Genomic DNA, 14,331 nt, shown 5'->3' on the forward strand with positions numbered 1-14,331 from the left:
TCGGCAAAAACTTTATTTTCGATATAACCTTTTTCTAGATAAATTACACGACACATAAAAAAGAAAGAATAAATCATTACCCCTTTTATAACTACGCTTTTCACACTCCTTTGCATTCTTGGAAAACCCCTCTATATATAACGCTCGATTATTAGACTTGTTTGGCTTCAAGAAAAGTTTACAACAAAAATAATAACCTCTTCCTCCTCCTCCGAGCTAGCAAATAAGCTTAAAAAGTGATATGGCTCCGAATCCAACCACCGTCAAATTCCTCTGTAGCTACGACGGCAGAATCACCCCACGTTATCCCGACGGCAAGCTCCGTTACCAAGGTGGTCATACACGTGTCCTCTCCGTCCCTCGCTCCATATCCTTCACCGAGCTAACGAAAAAGCTCGGCGAGATTTGCGGGATTGCGGTGAGTAGTCTCCGGTGTCAGTTACCAACGGATGATCTCGACGCGCTTGTAACCGTAAGTTCCGACGAGGATCTAAAGAATCTCATGGAGGAATACGATATCGCTACAACGACGCATGTTAAGATCCACGTATTCCTTTCTCCACTAAAATCAACGAGGACAACAACAAACTCGTCTCCTCCAACTTCAACGACGTCTTCTTCTTCATCAAAATCGTCAAAATCACGCTCTCGGTCTCCTCCATCGCCGTCAACTTCGGAAACATGTCAGAGTTGCGTAGAGAGATCGATGCGTAACAATGGATCCTACGTTCATCGAAGTCCAAGCAATAACCAATTCTACCTCTTCAATAATTGTGACAAATAGAAGTTATAGAACTATATTAATAACGCGAGGATCAGTTTCATTTTTAAGAGATTTGTGGTTCTGTTAGATTTTTGAATTTTTCCTTTTGTGATGGTGATGAAAGAGTGTCTTTTTGGTTTTTTACCAGTCACAATTTCTTCTATGAAAATCCAATGAATATAAGCCACGTGTAAAGATAATGAAGATATTTTGTTCTCTCTCATTTTTTTTTTTTTTCCTGTACTGTACGTGTTTTCAGATATTTTTTTGTTATAAACAAAACCAAATTGATTAAATAAGTTTCTCTGTTTGTTAACCGGGTTTTAGTCTGATGCTCTTTCTTCTTCCTCCTCTGAGTTTCAGATGGTGGCGTTGATTCTAATCCTTGTTATACTTATAGTTGTTTTGTTTTGTTTCTACCATTTTCTTATCAAATTTCGCCGCTTTCGGAGTTGAAAATCCGGCGAAGCTTTGCGGAAGAATGCTTATCGGCGTTTAAAATCTCGAAAGTAGCTAGCTCCTCAAAGCCTTCTTCTCCAAATCAGAGAGGTGTTTGTTGGTCCAATCCACAGGTCTAAATTTGCTTTCGGCGGCGGGTGATCTGATCTCTCGGGGGAAACGACGGTCCTTTCTCGGCGATGTCGTGTTGTCCTGAATTTCACACGTGGCATGTTACTACTACTACACGTGGGTTTTTTTCCCTTTCTTTTAGTAAAACTTATGTACCGTGTAATGGATTGTTCGATGTGAAGTTTGTTTGGTTAATAACATCGTTTGTACATTGGGCCTAAGTGGACTCTTATATGGGCCATGTAACACCAACCCACCCAACAATAGTTGTTTAATAAACGAGACAGAAAACTGCATATCAGAAGTCAAAACGATGCTATTGACGTTCTCTTTTTCGAAAAGACTAAACCGAATGGACCTAACCGATAATCGAACGGATAACCGAAAGTCCGATAATCGAACGGATAACCGAAAGTCCAGGTCTAGGTTCTTTGGTTTCCAATAAAAATGGCTATTGAAATTTCTAATTTTGATGTTGCATATAATAATATACTCCACTCATTTTATAATATAAAGCGTTTTAGATAAAAAATTTTGTTTTGTTTTCAAGATTCTATGCAAATTATATATTACTTTAATATTTTATGATTATTTATATTATGCAGTTTTTTTTATGATTGGTTGAACTTTTCAAAAGTAAATTTTCTTAATCTACATGCTTTTAGCTAAAACGACTTATATTATAAAACGGAGGGAGTTTAAGTCTCATTTCTTCTAATCTTCTTCAAAACCTAATTCCCATTTTTTTACACTCATCCACAGCTTAAACTATGGTTAATTCAGATAAGCCCGCAAAATACAATGTATTTTTATTTAAACAAATGTTTTTCTTATTTCAACAAAAACACATTGCATTTTGCTGCTTTCTCCGAAATTAACTATAGCTTAAACAAAAAAAGAAAAAAAAAAAAAAAAACTATAGCTTAAGCAGACGATTAGTGTAAAATTAGGTACCATATAATAATGTATTTTTATTTTTTTGACGGCACCATGTAATGGATTGTTAGATGTGATGTTTGTCTACTGAATTTCTCCCAAAAAGTATGAAGAGCAAATCGTGATTACTATAAAGTCGATGTCTTTTGTCATTTACCCGCCAATACTCTCATGACGAGATTCTTCAAGACCGACCATAGATTGTTCCATCGGATCATTAGGTACACAAGACCATTCCACGGTCTAGCTAAAACCCAAAACGCTGAGATCTCTAGACCAGGTTTGGTTGATCCAAGCTCGCACCCATGGCCCGAGTGGCTAGATTTAATTGGGATGCTAGCGAAAAAAGGTTACTTCGTAGAAAGCAGCGGGAATCCATTGATGAGTTCTAAGGAATCGAATCATATTCGTACTGCTTGTCTCAATTTTGCCCGCCATCGTTTCACTCTCGTCAGGTAATGCGATTGAAGAATCCATATTGCACACCAGGTGTTCGACTAAATGCCTGAGATAAGGAAAATATACAGATCCTTCTTTCTAGTCTTGCATTTGTTTTCTAGTAGCTAAAAATCATTCCTTTTTTAGTTAATTGGTGAGGATTCACAGGAATTTTCTTACTTGCAGATACTTGTCAAAGAAAGATATCAAAGTGATTGCTGGCTGTGGATGTCCTAGCACTGACAGGAAGGTCGTGAACTCGGGAAAGCGTTTAAGAGCTTATGTGGGCATTGATGAAGGAAATGTATGTATGCATTCCTCATTCTTCTCATTCTCAGTCACTAAGTTTAAGTGTTTAACCCTTTTTTTGGATTAACACGCTTATAAGAGTTTGAGGTTTCACTTGAAACTTACTTAACCAAGCTTAAACATTTACTTAGTAGGTGTGTGGCTCTTGCAACTTGAGAGGGAAATGTGAAAGGGCGTATGCACAAGCACGAGATGATGAAGGTGTTCGGACTATAGATGTCATGCGTATACTTTTAACTTACGGGCTTGATTCCATTTCTCCTACTGTTGAGAATCGTGCCTGTCAAACCAAACTTGTTGAAGATTCTGTGAGGAAGTTGCTTAGAGAAAGTGTCGCCTATAGCTTAAAAGATTTTGAATCTTCTGAGACTCAGACAGCTGGAGATGAGCTCCAGCCAAATTCACAGGACTGTGAGGAGAGAGATCCAAGAAAAAGGCCAGGGGATTGGCATTGTACAGAGTAAGTAAACTTACTGGATTTCTCGATAAAATTTATAATTTGGTTTCAGGGATATTGATTGATCTTTGGGCTCTTTTTTTGTTATGAACTGTTTTTATCTGGCAGATGCAAGTTCCTAAATTTTGCTAAAAACATAAGATGCTTGCGATGTGATGTGTTTTCTGAGGAAAGGCTGAAACACTTGAAGGAAGAACAGAAAGATCATCTCCCACTGAAGAAAGGAGATTGGATTTGTCAAACGTGAGGACTAACAGTTTCATCAGTTAGTGTTTAATCTGATTAAAACCATGAAAACCTGTTTAAGATTTTTGTTTTTACTTCTGCAGATGCAATTTCCTTAATTTTTCGAAAAACACAAGATGCTTAAGGTGCAAAGACAAGCCTACATCGCGTCAAATCAATCCGGGAGAGTGGGAATGCGAGTCGTGAGTCATCCTTCTTAAACCTTGAAGCTAAAAGGCTGTTTAAATTTTTTAATTCTGGCGATCGTTGTTGGAAACTGATAATGTTTCTATACATCATCAGGTGCAATTACATCAATTTCAGAAGAAACGCAGTATGTTTGAAGTGTGATCACAAGAGACAAAAGGCTTCAAATGTCATACCGGATTCAAAAATGGGTAGTGATCGTCACAATGGAGTTACAAAGACGTGGAGTTTTGTAGAAGAAGGAGAAGAAGAAGAACAGAAGGAAGAAAAAGAAGAAGAAGATGGCTTCATGAGATTTCCAGTGGAAGGAGGGAGAAGTCATGTTTCAAAGAGCGCAGAAAAGAGAGAGCAATGGAAGTTGGAGATGACAGAGAGGATTAGAAGCAATGGGACTGAAGCGAAAAAAGATGATGATACGAAGAAGAAGAACGAAAAAGAGTCAAGATGTTATGATCGGAGAAGAAATGAGCTTCTTGGTAACATTAGTGATGATGGAGAGATGGATGATTGGTTTATTTCAAAACAAGATAGATCGACTTTTAATCTATAATCTAATTGGACATGAAACCACCTCTGTTTTGTTCTTCTATTTATTTATTAGTTTATTCGGACATTTTGTGGTAAAACTTGAAAACATTGGATGCAAATGCTAAAGAACGAAGCAAAGAACCACCACTAGGTCCACTATACCATTACCATCTATTGTCCTCGCTGTTATAGTTGGTTGATATTTTGTCATAGTGGTTATTTTTTTTTATCTAACTCAATAATGGTGACATGTCACTAACCATTAATTTCAATAGAATCCATCACGTTCGTTTGAGATAATGTTCTTCTAACTATTTCCACAGAATCAAACCTTTCTTTAGACCAGCAATTAGTAGGTGATTTGATCACTTTTTGGACCGGATTAGTAGGACAATGTGTATTGGATACCAAATTAAGATTGATAGATTTCTTCTAACTCAAAACTTTTCCTTCTAAAATTAAAAAAAAATACAAATAGATTATTGTTGGAAGTGGTGGAGAAAAAGTGGGGTTGCAAAATAACTACCGTACGACTTCACGCACTTGACCAACTCTCTCTCTCTTTTTTCTTCTTCCAATAATTTTTCCAATTCATATCCTTCTGATGAACAGTAGCTGTTAGACTATCTCTCTCTCATCTCTACCTCTCTCTGTTTCTTCATCTACTCTCGCCAAATCCTTCAGATACTGCTCTGTAATTTTCACCACAATCATCTTATCTAAATGGGTTCGGAAGAAGAGAAGGTCGTTGGTAAGTCTCTTTGATTTTGGAATCTAGGGTTTAGTATGTGTCTTGACCTTCTTTGAATTTGTTGTTGCTTCCTGAGTTTAAAGTAACGATTTTGATTTTACAGATTACCAACTCTCTCTATATATCGCCGGATCATCATTCATTCATTTGTATCTTTTTTGTTTGTTGCAGTTCCAAGAAACTTTAGATTATTGGAAGAGCTTGAAAGAGGTGAGAAAGGAATTGGAGATGGTACTGTGAGCTATGGAATGGATGATGCTGATGATATTTTGATGCAATCTTGGACTGGTACCATTATTGGTCCTCATACTGTACGTTTTCTCTATCTCTCCATCGTTATAACTTGTAGTATTGCTAAAGAAAGAAACTTTCCACATGTTAAAAACTTAAAAGATGAAATTTTTGATGATAGAGCAAGAAATTTTCCAAATGTTAAACTTAAAGATGCAATTTTTTTTTTAATAATAGAGCTAGATAACTCTCAAATCTCTTCATCGTTAGATTTGAATAAAGATACAATTTTTGATGATAGAGCAAGATAACTTTCAATGTTTCATTAGATTCTGCTGCTTGTTGTTATAACTGGAAATGATCCTTAGCTGAGTTTTAGACGTATGTAGCATTTTAATCCATTTTGGTGAATTAGGAGAGACACAAAAGGGAATCATTTTACTATTTGTTTCCACTTTTGGGATTTTGAGAAGAAAGATTTGATTTTTTTTTTGTTATCAGACTGCGTATGAAGGGAAAATCTTTCAGCTGAAGCTTTTCTGTGGAAAAGATTATCCGGAAAGTCCACCTACTGTGAGGTTCCAGACTCGGATAAACATGGCTTGTGTCAATCCTGAGAATGGAGTGGTAAGCTTTGGAACAAACTACATCAGTGATATGGGGATCTTGTTTTGCAAATTATTCAGCTACATACATTGTTGTTTTCATGTTTTTTTAACTAGTTTGGTCAAATCGAACTTTTAGGTTGATCCGAGTCACTTCCCTATGCTCTCCAACTGGAGAAGAGAATACACAATGGAGGATTTACTGATTCAGCTTAAAAAAGAAATGATGTCATCGCAGAACCGCAAGTTAGCTCAACCCTTGGAAGGTAATTTTCTTTAGTTTTAAGGATCACGCGTTGTATTATTACATAACCCGGTTTAGTCACACCGGTTTGCTCTGAGCAAAGAAGCAAATGCAGAGCTTTTCTAACCTAAACCGAATGTATCATCAGGTAATGAGGAAGGAAGAACTGACCCAAAGGGACTAGTGGTGAAATGTTGTGTCATGTGAAGAAGGTAATGAGGAATTTGTAAGAATTTAAGAGACAAACAATGTATATAAACATCATTGAAAAGGCTTTGAGATTGTCTGCCTCAGAACCCTTTCTTCTACATGCCTTCTTAATCCTACCATTTGATTATGTATTATGTAATATTTGAGAATATATCCACCAAAAACAGGTGCCCTTAATAAACCTCCAATCTCCTTCACTTTTTTGGTCTTTTACTTTTGTGTGTGTGTATGTGGCCTACTTATTACAAGAAGAGCCTTTAGCATAGAATCGAATAATTGATAAAGCAAAAGTTGGAGGTATGGCAGCAATTTACTTTTTCATTTTGGCAGAATGATGAAAGATGTTCGTTGTAGTCATGTTATTGTAGACACATTCAACATTGGGATCTTGCGGACCAAATTTTAAGCAGTGTGGTTAGAGAATATGATAACAATTTGAAGTGGTTAGAGATCGAACCCTTCTTCAATACTCGATTAGACCGACATACGGAACACGCAGAACATGCAGTTGAAATGGATGGTTTAACTTTTTCTTTTTTTTTTTTTTTTTTTTTTTGGGCAAAGGATGGTTTAACTAAGTGGTTGCAACAAAGTACTAAACAAAGCAACAAATCCGTCTGGTAGATATGATACTCTACCACCTCTTTTTACCGCCAAATTAACGAATTCAAATCCTATATTACTATATATGTTGTGAATTATATTGTCAATTTGAAGATTGTAATATTTTTTTTTTGAAGAACAATAGGGTAATGGTTATTTTCACAAGGGATTGGATTAGAATCTAAAGGGAATGTTGTGGTAATTTGTAGAAGCAACGACCTATACCAAGTGTGAATGTGGAGAGGAATTTGTGTAGGGTTTTCAATTTTGCATCATGAGCCTTTGGACAAGACAAGAAATAAAGCATAAGGAATCTGTTGCACTCAGCTTTACGCAATGACCTTTTTGTTACTTCACATTTCCAATGCGTGTGCATATTGATACCGTTTACTTAACGTTCTCACCATCTTTAAAAACATTTCCCATTTAGATTATAGTTTGCATTCAAATCAGTCTTTGTTATAAACACTTTTAGAAAATCCTTAATTATCATAACATTAATAAAAATGCATTTTGAGAAAATATTAATTGCTTGGTAAAATGTAATTGATGGACATGAAAGTTGTTCACATATACACACTTTACTATAAGAAGAAAGGTTGAAACTTGGAAGAAATAATATTAGTCATGTGTACTTTTATGTCACTAAAAATTGATAAAAGATTATCACGATCATACAAAAAAAAAAAACAACTTGAAATTTTAATCCATAATTTTGTTACGTTCAAAGTTTTTCTTTGGTAATATATGTGAAAATTGTAAAAAAATTATTTTGCATCATTGCATGCACAAGGCTACATTGAAACCTAAATCCAGTGTGTAGGCTTTAAAATACATGTGAAAATTGTAAAAATTAAAAATGTGATTCATCAACATTGATCAAGATTCAAGAACCCAACATTTAAAAGTGTGCAGGCTTTAAAATAAAATAGAAACAATACGAAAACACCCGTGGCATATATACCCACTAATAATTTCCTCTTTATTTTTTTTTTTCTGAAATGAATTTCATTTTAATATCTCTTTCAAAAATCACTTTATGGAGCCATGAATTTAATATTTATCTCCACCGTAGCTTCATTGATCTCCTTTGCCGATAAGTAATGTATTTCATTCTTTTTGTATAAAACCCGTTCATCGATTCTTAATGTATTCATAGTTAGATTTTTAAATTAATTAACCTTCTCAGTCGTATACGATATATGTACTTAGTCTTAGCCTCTTAGGTAACATTCTATTAATTAGATACCGTCGGCCATGCGAAACGATCAAAACTATGCAATTTTTAACTAATAGAAACACATGAAAAAAAATACAATTTGTATATTAAATTAATGATAGGTTAAAATAAAATTTTCGGAGTAACAATTTGTTAACTTTTTGTTTTTAAAGAACGAGGAAAGTATCAGCGAAAGCAAACATGGTGCGTGAATGATAAATTGATAAGTGTAAAAAATGTCTAAAGCATCCCACTCATTTTCTTGCCTTCGTATAAAACAAAAAAAAGTACGACGATACAAATATATCAAATCGAATCTTAATCGCATTGTTATTTAATACAAGAACAAAGGAGCATAAAAGAAGCGTGTGTTTCGCCTTCTCTTTTCACTTTGTTCAGTTACTTTCTCATCTTTACCATTCTCTTTCTCTCTCTCTCTCATTCCCATCATGGCTTCCTCTATTTCCACTGGTACTTTTTTCTAACATTCATATCTGTGATTAGTAATCACACAATCACACACATGTACCATCAAATCGATCTTAAAACGTTTTTTGGATGATTGTAGGAGTGAAATTTGTTCCAGAAGAAGATAATTTCTTGCAGAGACATGTCGCTTTTTTCGATAGGAACAAAGATGGTATCGTTTATCCCTCGGAGACATTTCAAGGTACGGTCTTATAAAATGTCCTCTTTTTTTTTTTTGTCAACTTATAAAATGTCCTAATCAAACCTCGTAATATCTAAATCTAGATTTGTATTAAGAGAATATAGATCTTTCATTCTTTTGTCTTCTATGTGTGTGTGGCTGTTATGGTCTTATATATCAATAAGATCTTCTGATGTGTTTACTAATTTTACTGTTGGATCCAAAAAATAACAAGAACAGGATTTAGAGCAATTGGGTGTGGATATTTGTTGTCAGCAGTTGCTTCTGTGTTCATCAACATAGGTCTCAGCAGCAAAACTCGTCCGGTAATTAATCTGAAAATATTGAGACAGTTAAAATTTAGTTTCATACGTTACAAAAGAAAAATGAAAAAAAAAAGGGAATCAAAAATGTGTTTGGTTACAGGGTAAAGGATTCTCTATCTTGTTTCCGATAGAGGTTAAGAATATTCACCTTGCCAAACATGGCAGCGATTCAGGCGTTTACGACAAAGATGGACGGTATGGATTACGACTCTGGATTGGTTCTATGGATTGGTTCTATACCTTATTAGATATATTATTTGTTTTTTTTTTTTTTTGATTCATTATAAAATCCTATAGATTATGAAAGTTGCATTGATGCATTCAATAATGTAACAAAGGTTTTTTTATTGAATATAATTAACTTTACATTCATTTAAAAAAAAGAAATTGCCTATATTACTATCTTTGAATGTAATTAGTGAATTTGGGAAATCTAAATCAGTTTAATTTTGGTTAGGTTTGTGGCTTCGAAGTTTGAGGAGATATTTGCGAAGCATGCACACACACATCGCGATGCTTTGACCAACGAGGAACTCAAACAACTACTAAAGGCAAACAAAGAACCTAACGATCGTATTGGATGGTAAGTATCGAAACGGTTCGGTTTTTTTATTCGGTTTAATTTGCTCTACCATAACCGCAGTGCCGACCCGGTAAATTTGGGTGTCCTAAGCAAAACTTAAAGTTCATTTAAAAAAATTTCGTTTAAATTAGATTTTTATCATTAAAACGAATGTTGTAGTTGTCTCTAAAAGCCCACAATATTTTTAAAAGGTCCTACAAAAATTATTGTATATAAAAAAACTTAACAAATTTTTAGGTAAAAAGACCTTTAAATTTTAAGGCCCAAATCGGTGGTTTCAGTAGCTTGCCCTCTAGGCCGGGCCCGAAAACGTGATATGAATAATATATGTGAATTAAAAATGCAGGATTGCAGGGTATACGGAGTGGAAGATATTGCATTATTTGTGCAAAGACAAGAACGGTTTGTTGCACAAAGACACAGTGAGAGCTTCCTACGATGGTTCTCTTTTCGAAAAACTCGAGAAACAAAGATCTTCTAAAACTTCTACGAAACATCCATAAATCCCAATCTAAATTCATTGTTATGCTCGTGAATCTGTTTATATAAAAAACTATTATTCAATGTTACAGTAATATATGGTGTGAAGATTGTAATGAGTTTTTAACAACAACAAAAAAAATGGATTGTAATGTGTTTGATTCTCTAAATTTATTGTTTTTCGTGTATTTGATCAATTGTGTACGTACTTGTTATTTCCAATCAAAGATTATATAATTTAAATTGAAGGCAAACATATCTCAATTTCCAACATCTTTTAACCATCAATTGTTTTTCGGTCACGACAAGTCAATATATACATTTACAAATTGTAAGCCAAACCGCATTTGTCCAATGGTTTTTGGCTCGACAAATACATAAAAACGTTGCAAAGCTAAAGGAATCTAACTTGCTATGACATTGTATATATGGTATATATATATATATATATATATATATATATATATATATATATATATACAAACCAGATTGGCTTTTATTTTCTGTATTGGTTCTCTTGTTTGGGCGTAACAACTAAGAAAACACACACGGCATACAATATACTTTACTTTTCTCATCTGAAATATTATTAAAAAGATTAAATTATATACGTAAGTGGAAGAAAAAAAATATCCTTGACAACTAAGCCGACGAAATAAGTTGAAATTCCCGGATATAATAAATAAATTTAAACATGGAGACAATTTTTGAAAAAAAGGACAACAAAAACATACAAACTCTAAAACCGCTAAAACTAAATTTTTACTAATTAAATTTTAATTATATTCACCGGTTTCTTTCCTGAGATCAAAAATTGTCTTGATGTCGATAAAAATCATAAACCTCACCAAAAACTTATGGTTCCTCGCTTGATGTTTGATAGATTTCTAAAATTAAAACATATACTTAAAGAGTACTCATGTGATCACATACTATACTATACTCTTTTAAAATTTCTATTTAAGAAAACAAAAGAATTTAGTATGATTATCTTTTAAATAGCACGTTCTAATTTTAATATATATCTCCAACATAGTTGCATTATCACCATCCACCAATTTGATATCACTATTTTTGTATAAACATTGACTAATCAGTCTCCATATGTTCATATTTAGATTTAGTAACCTTCTCAGTCTTGCACGATATGTACAATTTTGTTTTTGTTTTTTACACGATATGTTTACTTAGATAATGACTTGTTATAATATATACAGAACAACTGTATATAAATATATCGCGCGGCTGCACCAGACCGAGTCGAATATTTAGCACATTAATTATTATCATACAAGAACAAAGTTTCACCATTCTCTTTTCAATATTTTCAGTTACTTTCTCTAATAACCATTCACTTATCTTTTTTTCTCTATATCTCTGATTATGGCTTCCTCTATTCCCACTGCTGGTACTTTCTTCCAACATCCATACTGGTAATTAATTAGTAAATAACGCATCTTTACCATTAATTAAATCTTAAAACGGTTTTGTGTGTGGTTGTAGAAGTGAAAGTTGTTCCAGAAAAAGATAATTTCTTGCAAAGACATGTCGCCTACTTCGACAGAAATAAAGATGGCATCGTTTATCCCTCAGAGACATTTCAAGGTACGGTCTTGAAAACTCCTGGTTCGACCAAAATGTCTTAAACAATCTTGTAAAATCCGAAACCAGATTTGTATTAGAGATCTTTTGTCTTCTCACGTAACATATTTCTGTGCATGGTTGTTATGGTCGTATACTCGTATCTGTTAATATTCAAAGGAAGATCTATTATTTTGTAACCCAAAAGAAAAATAAATTTTACAGTTTTATTAATTTTATTGATGTGACATGACAAACAAACATAAACAAGAACAGGATTCAGAGCAATCGGATGTGGATATTTGTTGTCAACATTCGCTGCCGTGTTCATCAACATCAGTCTCAGCAGCAAAACTCGTCCGGTAAATATTGATACAGTTCAAATTTAATTTCATATACGTTACATAAGAAAAAAAAAAAAGAATCACTTTAAGCGTTTTGGTTTCAAGGGGAAAGGATTCTCATTCTCGTTTCCGATAGAGGTTAAGAATATCAACCTTGGCATACATAGCAGCGATTCAGGCGTTTACGACAAAGATGGACGGTATGGTTTTTTTTTTTTTTTTTTTTTTTTTTTTTTTTTTTTTTTTTTTTTGTAATCCTTCTTTTAATTTGCTAACTGTTTTGTGTCTTTAGAGGTAATTAGTGAATTTTGGAAATCAAAATAATTTTATTTTTGTTAGGTTTGTGGCTTCGAAGTTCGAGGAGATATTTGCGAAGCATGCTCACACACATCGTGATGCTTTGACCAACAAGGAACTTAAAGAACTTCTCAAGGCAAACAGAGAACCTAATGATTGTAGAGGAGGGTAAATATCGAACCAGTTTGGTTTAATTTTATCTACACCAAAACCCGAAAACGTGATCATATGAATCTGAATAATCTATGTGAACTAAAATGGCAGAATTTTAGCATTTGGGGAGTGGAAGGTATTGTATAATTTGTGCAAAGACAAGAACGGTTTGCTACACAAAGAGACAGTGAGAGCCGTCTATGATGGGTCTCTTTTCGAACAACTCGAGAAACAAAGATCTTCTCAAACTCCTAAGAATCATTCATAAATCTTAATGTAAATTCGCTGTTATGCTCGTGAATCTGTTTTAGTTAAATCTTTTAGTAGTTACAGTAATCTATGGTGAAGATTGGGATGTGTTTGATTTTCTAGACATATATAGATTATTTGTGTATTTGATTTACGTTAGTACGTATACTTGTAATCTTATATGGTTGTATCTTATTCAAATAAAAGATTATATAATTTAAGTTGAAGACGAACATATCTCAAATACGTTTAGTGATTGTAAGCAAAACCAGGTTAGTTCAATGGTTTTGGCTCAACAGATGAAAAACGTTCCAGAGTTAAAAGAGCAACTCTATAAAATTAGAAATGATAAATTCATGGGCTTTTGACAAGGAACAAAAATCTTAGGGACGTATTTTTTATTACAGATGGCTTTTGTCTCAATATAATTGGGCTGATTTAAGAAATAAAGAATAAAAGCCCATAAGATCTGTTATTTTAGATTACAGGCCCAACTCAAATATCCGATTTTAAAAAGGTAAACATTATTGACAAACACCAATTTGAAGATACATCTATATATTACCTTAGATATTACACATTAAACATGAAATAAATAAATAAAAGACAGGATCAGACATAATGCTTATTGTGGTGTCTAATCTAACATAACATGTGTAATGTTACATTCTTTTAGTTCCCTTTTCAATAGAAAAACTTTTGTTTAAAGGGACAGTATGTGGTAGCTAGAGGGTGGGTGAGTTTAAACCCTTATTCCTCAAAATAATTAGATCCTGACAAATTTGTATGTCCTAATCCATAACTAATCTACTTCCACATATGGCACTGATTAATTTCTTTATACACTTTCAGGATATATAAGATATGCTCGAATATATAGCAACAATTGTAAACGAGTATCATATTATCAATAAGACTTTAAAAATTCATAATAACCAGATTCTCATACCACCTCCAACGGTGGATCTAAATGAATGTCCAAGGCCCAAAGGGTCTAAAAGGTGAAAAAAATGAATGCTCTCACTAACCAATCATTGATGCGTAAGAAGAGAAAATGTGAAAAAAAAATCATAATCATATACGATCTTGCTATGAAAATATTCATGTGAAAATAGACAGTAGACTTCGGGAAGAAGAAAAGTAAAACAGAGGAAAATTTATCTTGTCAGTTTGTGATATAACTTTTGAATTCTTATTAACGATTTTTTTTTTTTTTTTTGTTACTTTTGTCCAGATTTTCTCTTAAGTGAAATGGAATTTTTGAATGTAAACATAAGACGATGACGATCAATAGCATATCAAAAGTTCATTCAAATCTATAATTAATAGTCATATGGATATTGGATTTCTCCACTGATTTTAATAGGTAGATT

General features: G+C 33.5%; 5 protein-coding genes across 5 annotated transcripts; all 5 read left to right on the plus strand.

The window, feature by feature from the left end:
- Positions 1–114: 114 nt before the first annotated feature.
- Positions 115–982, plus strand: LOC9323383. The gene has a single exon (XM_002887273.2). It carries the CDS (start codon positions 242–244, stop codon positions 782–784), a length of 543 nt encoding a protein of 180 aa, XP_002887319.1. The 5' UTR covers positions 115–241; the 3' UTR covers positions 785–982.
- Positions 983–2,313: 1,331 nt separating this feature from the next.
- On the plus strand, positions 2,314–4,580 carry LOC9323384 (zinc finger protein VAR3, chloroplastic). The gene is made up of 6 exons (XM_002887274.2): positions 2,314–2,724; positions 2,894–3,011; positions 3,151–3,476; positions 3,582–3,716; positions 3,803–3,901; positions 4,002–4,580. The coding sequence occupies exons 1-6, from the start codon at positions 2,441–2,443 to the stop codon at positions 4,453–4,455; spliced, it is 1,416 nt and encodes a 471-aa protein (XP_002887320.1). The 5' UTR covers positions 2,314–2,440; the 3' UTR covers positions 4,456–4,580.
- Positions 4,581–4,967: 387 nt separating this feature from the next.
- Positions 4,968–6,673, plus strand: LOC9323385 (ubiquitin-conjugating enzyme E2 variant 1B). Its single transcript, XM_021035870.1, has 5 exons — positions 4,968–5,184; positions 5,356–5,495; positions 5,917–6,042; positions 6,160–6,286; positions 6,413–6,673. Exons 1-5 carry the CDS (start codon positions 5,157–5,159, stop codon positions 6,469–6,471), a joined length of 480 nt encoding a protein of 159 aa, XP_020891529.1. The 5' UTR covers positions 4,968–5,156; the 3' UTR covers positions 6,472–6,673.
- Positions 6,674–8,657: 1,984 nt separating this feature from the next.
- On the plus strand, positions 8,658–10,522 carry LOC9323386 (probable peroxygenase 4). The gene is made up of 6 exons (XM_002887276.2): positions 8,658–8,767; positions 8,865–8,966; positions 9,186–9,271; positions 9,372–9,466; positions 9,729–9,854; positions 10,201–10,522. Exons 1-6 carry the CDS (start codon positions 8,746–8,748, stop codon positions 10,355–10,357), a joined length of 588 nt encoding a protein of 195 aa, XP_002887322.1. The 5' UTR covers positions 8,658–8,745; the 3' UTR covers positions 10,358–10,522.
- Positions 10,523–11,487: 965 nt separating this feature from the next.
- LOC9323387 (probable peroxygenase 5) lies at positions 11,488–13,185 on the plus strand. Its single transcript, XM_002887277.2, has 6 exons — positions 11,488–11,742; positions 11,838–11,939; positions 12,192–12,277; positions 12,365–12,459; positions 12,599–12,724; positions 12,821–13,185. Exons 1-6 carry the CDS (start codon positions 11,718–11,720, stop codon positions 12,975–12,977), a joined length of 591 nt encoding a protein of 196 aa, XP_002887323.1. The 5' UTR covers positions 11,488–11,717; the 3' UTR covers positions 12,978–13,185.
- Positions 13,186–14,331: the final 1,146 nt, after the last annotated feature.

The sequence above is a fragment of the Arabidopsis lyrata genome (assembly GCF_000004255.2).
Source record: "Arabidopsis lyrata subsp. lyrata unplaced genomic scaffold ARALYscaffold_2, whole genome shotgun sequence".
Taxonomy (NCBI): domain Eukaryota; kingdom Viridiplantae; phylum Streptophyta; class Magnoliopsida; order Brassicales; family Brassicaceae; genus Arabidopsis; species Arabidopsis lyrata.

Excerpts from the sequence above, each read along its gene's own strand:
- LOC9323384 (XM_002887274.2), top strand. The coding sequence starts at position 2,441 with ATGACGAGATTCTTCAAGACCGACCATAGATTGTTCCATCGGATCATT. Across the intron at positions 3,477-3,581 it reads GGGGATTGGCATTGTACAGA|ATGCAAGTTCCTAAATTTTG; the intron begins GTAAGTAAACTT and ends TTTATCTGGCAG. Across the intron at positions 3,717-3,802 it reads GGAGATTGGATTTGTCAAAC|ATGCAATTTCCTTAATTTTT; the intron begins GTGAGGACTAAC and ends TTACTTCTGCAG.
- LOC9323383 (XM_002887273.2), top strand. The coding sequence starts at position 242 with ATGGCTCCGAATCCAACCACCGTCAAATTCCTCTGTAGCTACGACGGC.
- LOC9323387 (XM_002887277.2), top strand. The coding sequence starts at position 11,718 with ATGGCTTCCTCTATTCCCACTGCTG. Across the intron at positions 11,743-11,837 it reads TTCCTCTATTCCCACTGCTG|AAGTGAAAGTTGTTCCAGAA; the intron begins GTACTTTCTTCC and ends GTGTGGTTGTAG. Across the intron at positions 11,940-12,191 it reads TCCCTCAGAGACATTTCAAG|GATTCAGAGCAATCGGATGT; the intron begins GTACGGTCTTGA and ends AAACAAGAACAG.
- LOC9323386 (XM_002887276.2), top strand. The coding sequence starts at position 8,746 with ATGGCTTCCTCTATTTCCACTG. Across the intron at positions 9,467-9,728 it reads GTTTACGACAAAGATGGACG|GTTTGTGGCTTCGAAGTTTG; the intron begins GTATGGATTACG and ends AATTTTGGTTAG. Across the intron at positions 9,855-10,200 it reads CCTAACGATCGTATTGGATG|GATTGCAGGGTATACGGAGT; the intron begins GTAAGTATCGAA and ends TTAAAAATGCAG.
- LOC9323385 (XM_021035870.1), top strand. The coding sequence starts at position 5,157 with ATGGGTTCGGAAGAAGAGAAGGTCGTTG. Across the intron at positions 5,185-5,355 it reads GGAAGAAGAGAAGGTCGTTG|TTCCAAGAAACTTTAGATTA; the intron begins GTAAGTCTCTTT and ends TGTTTGTTGCAG. Across the intron at positions 5,496-5,916 it reads CCATTATTGGTCCTCATACT|ACTGCGTATGAAGGGAAAAT; the intron begins GTACGTTTTCTC and ends TTTTGTTATCAG.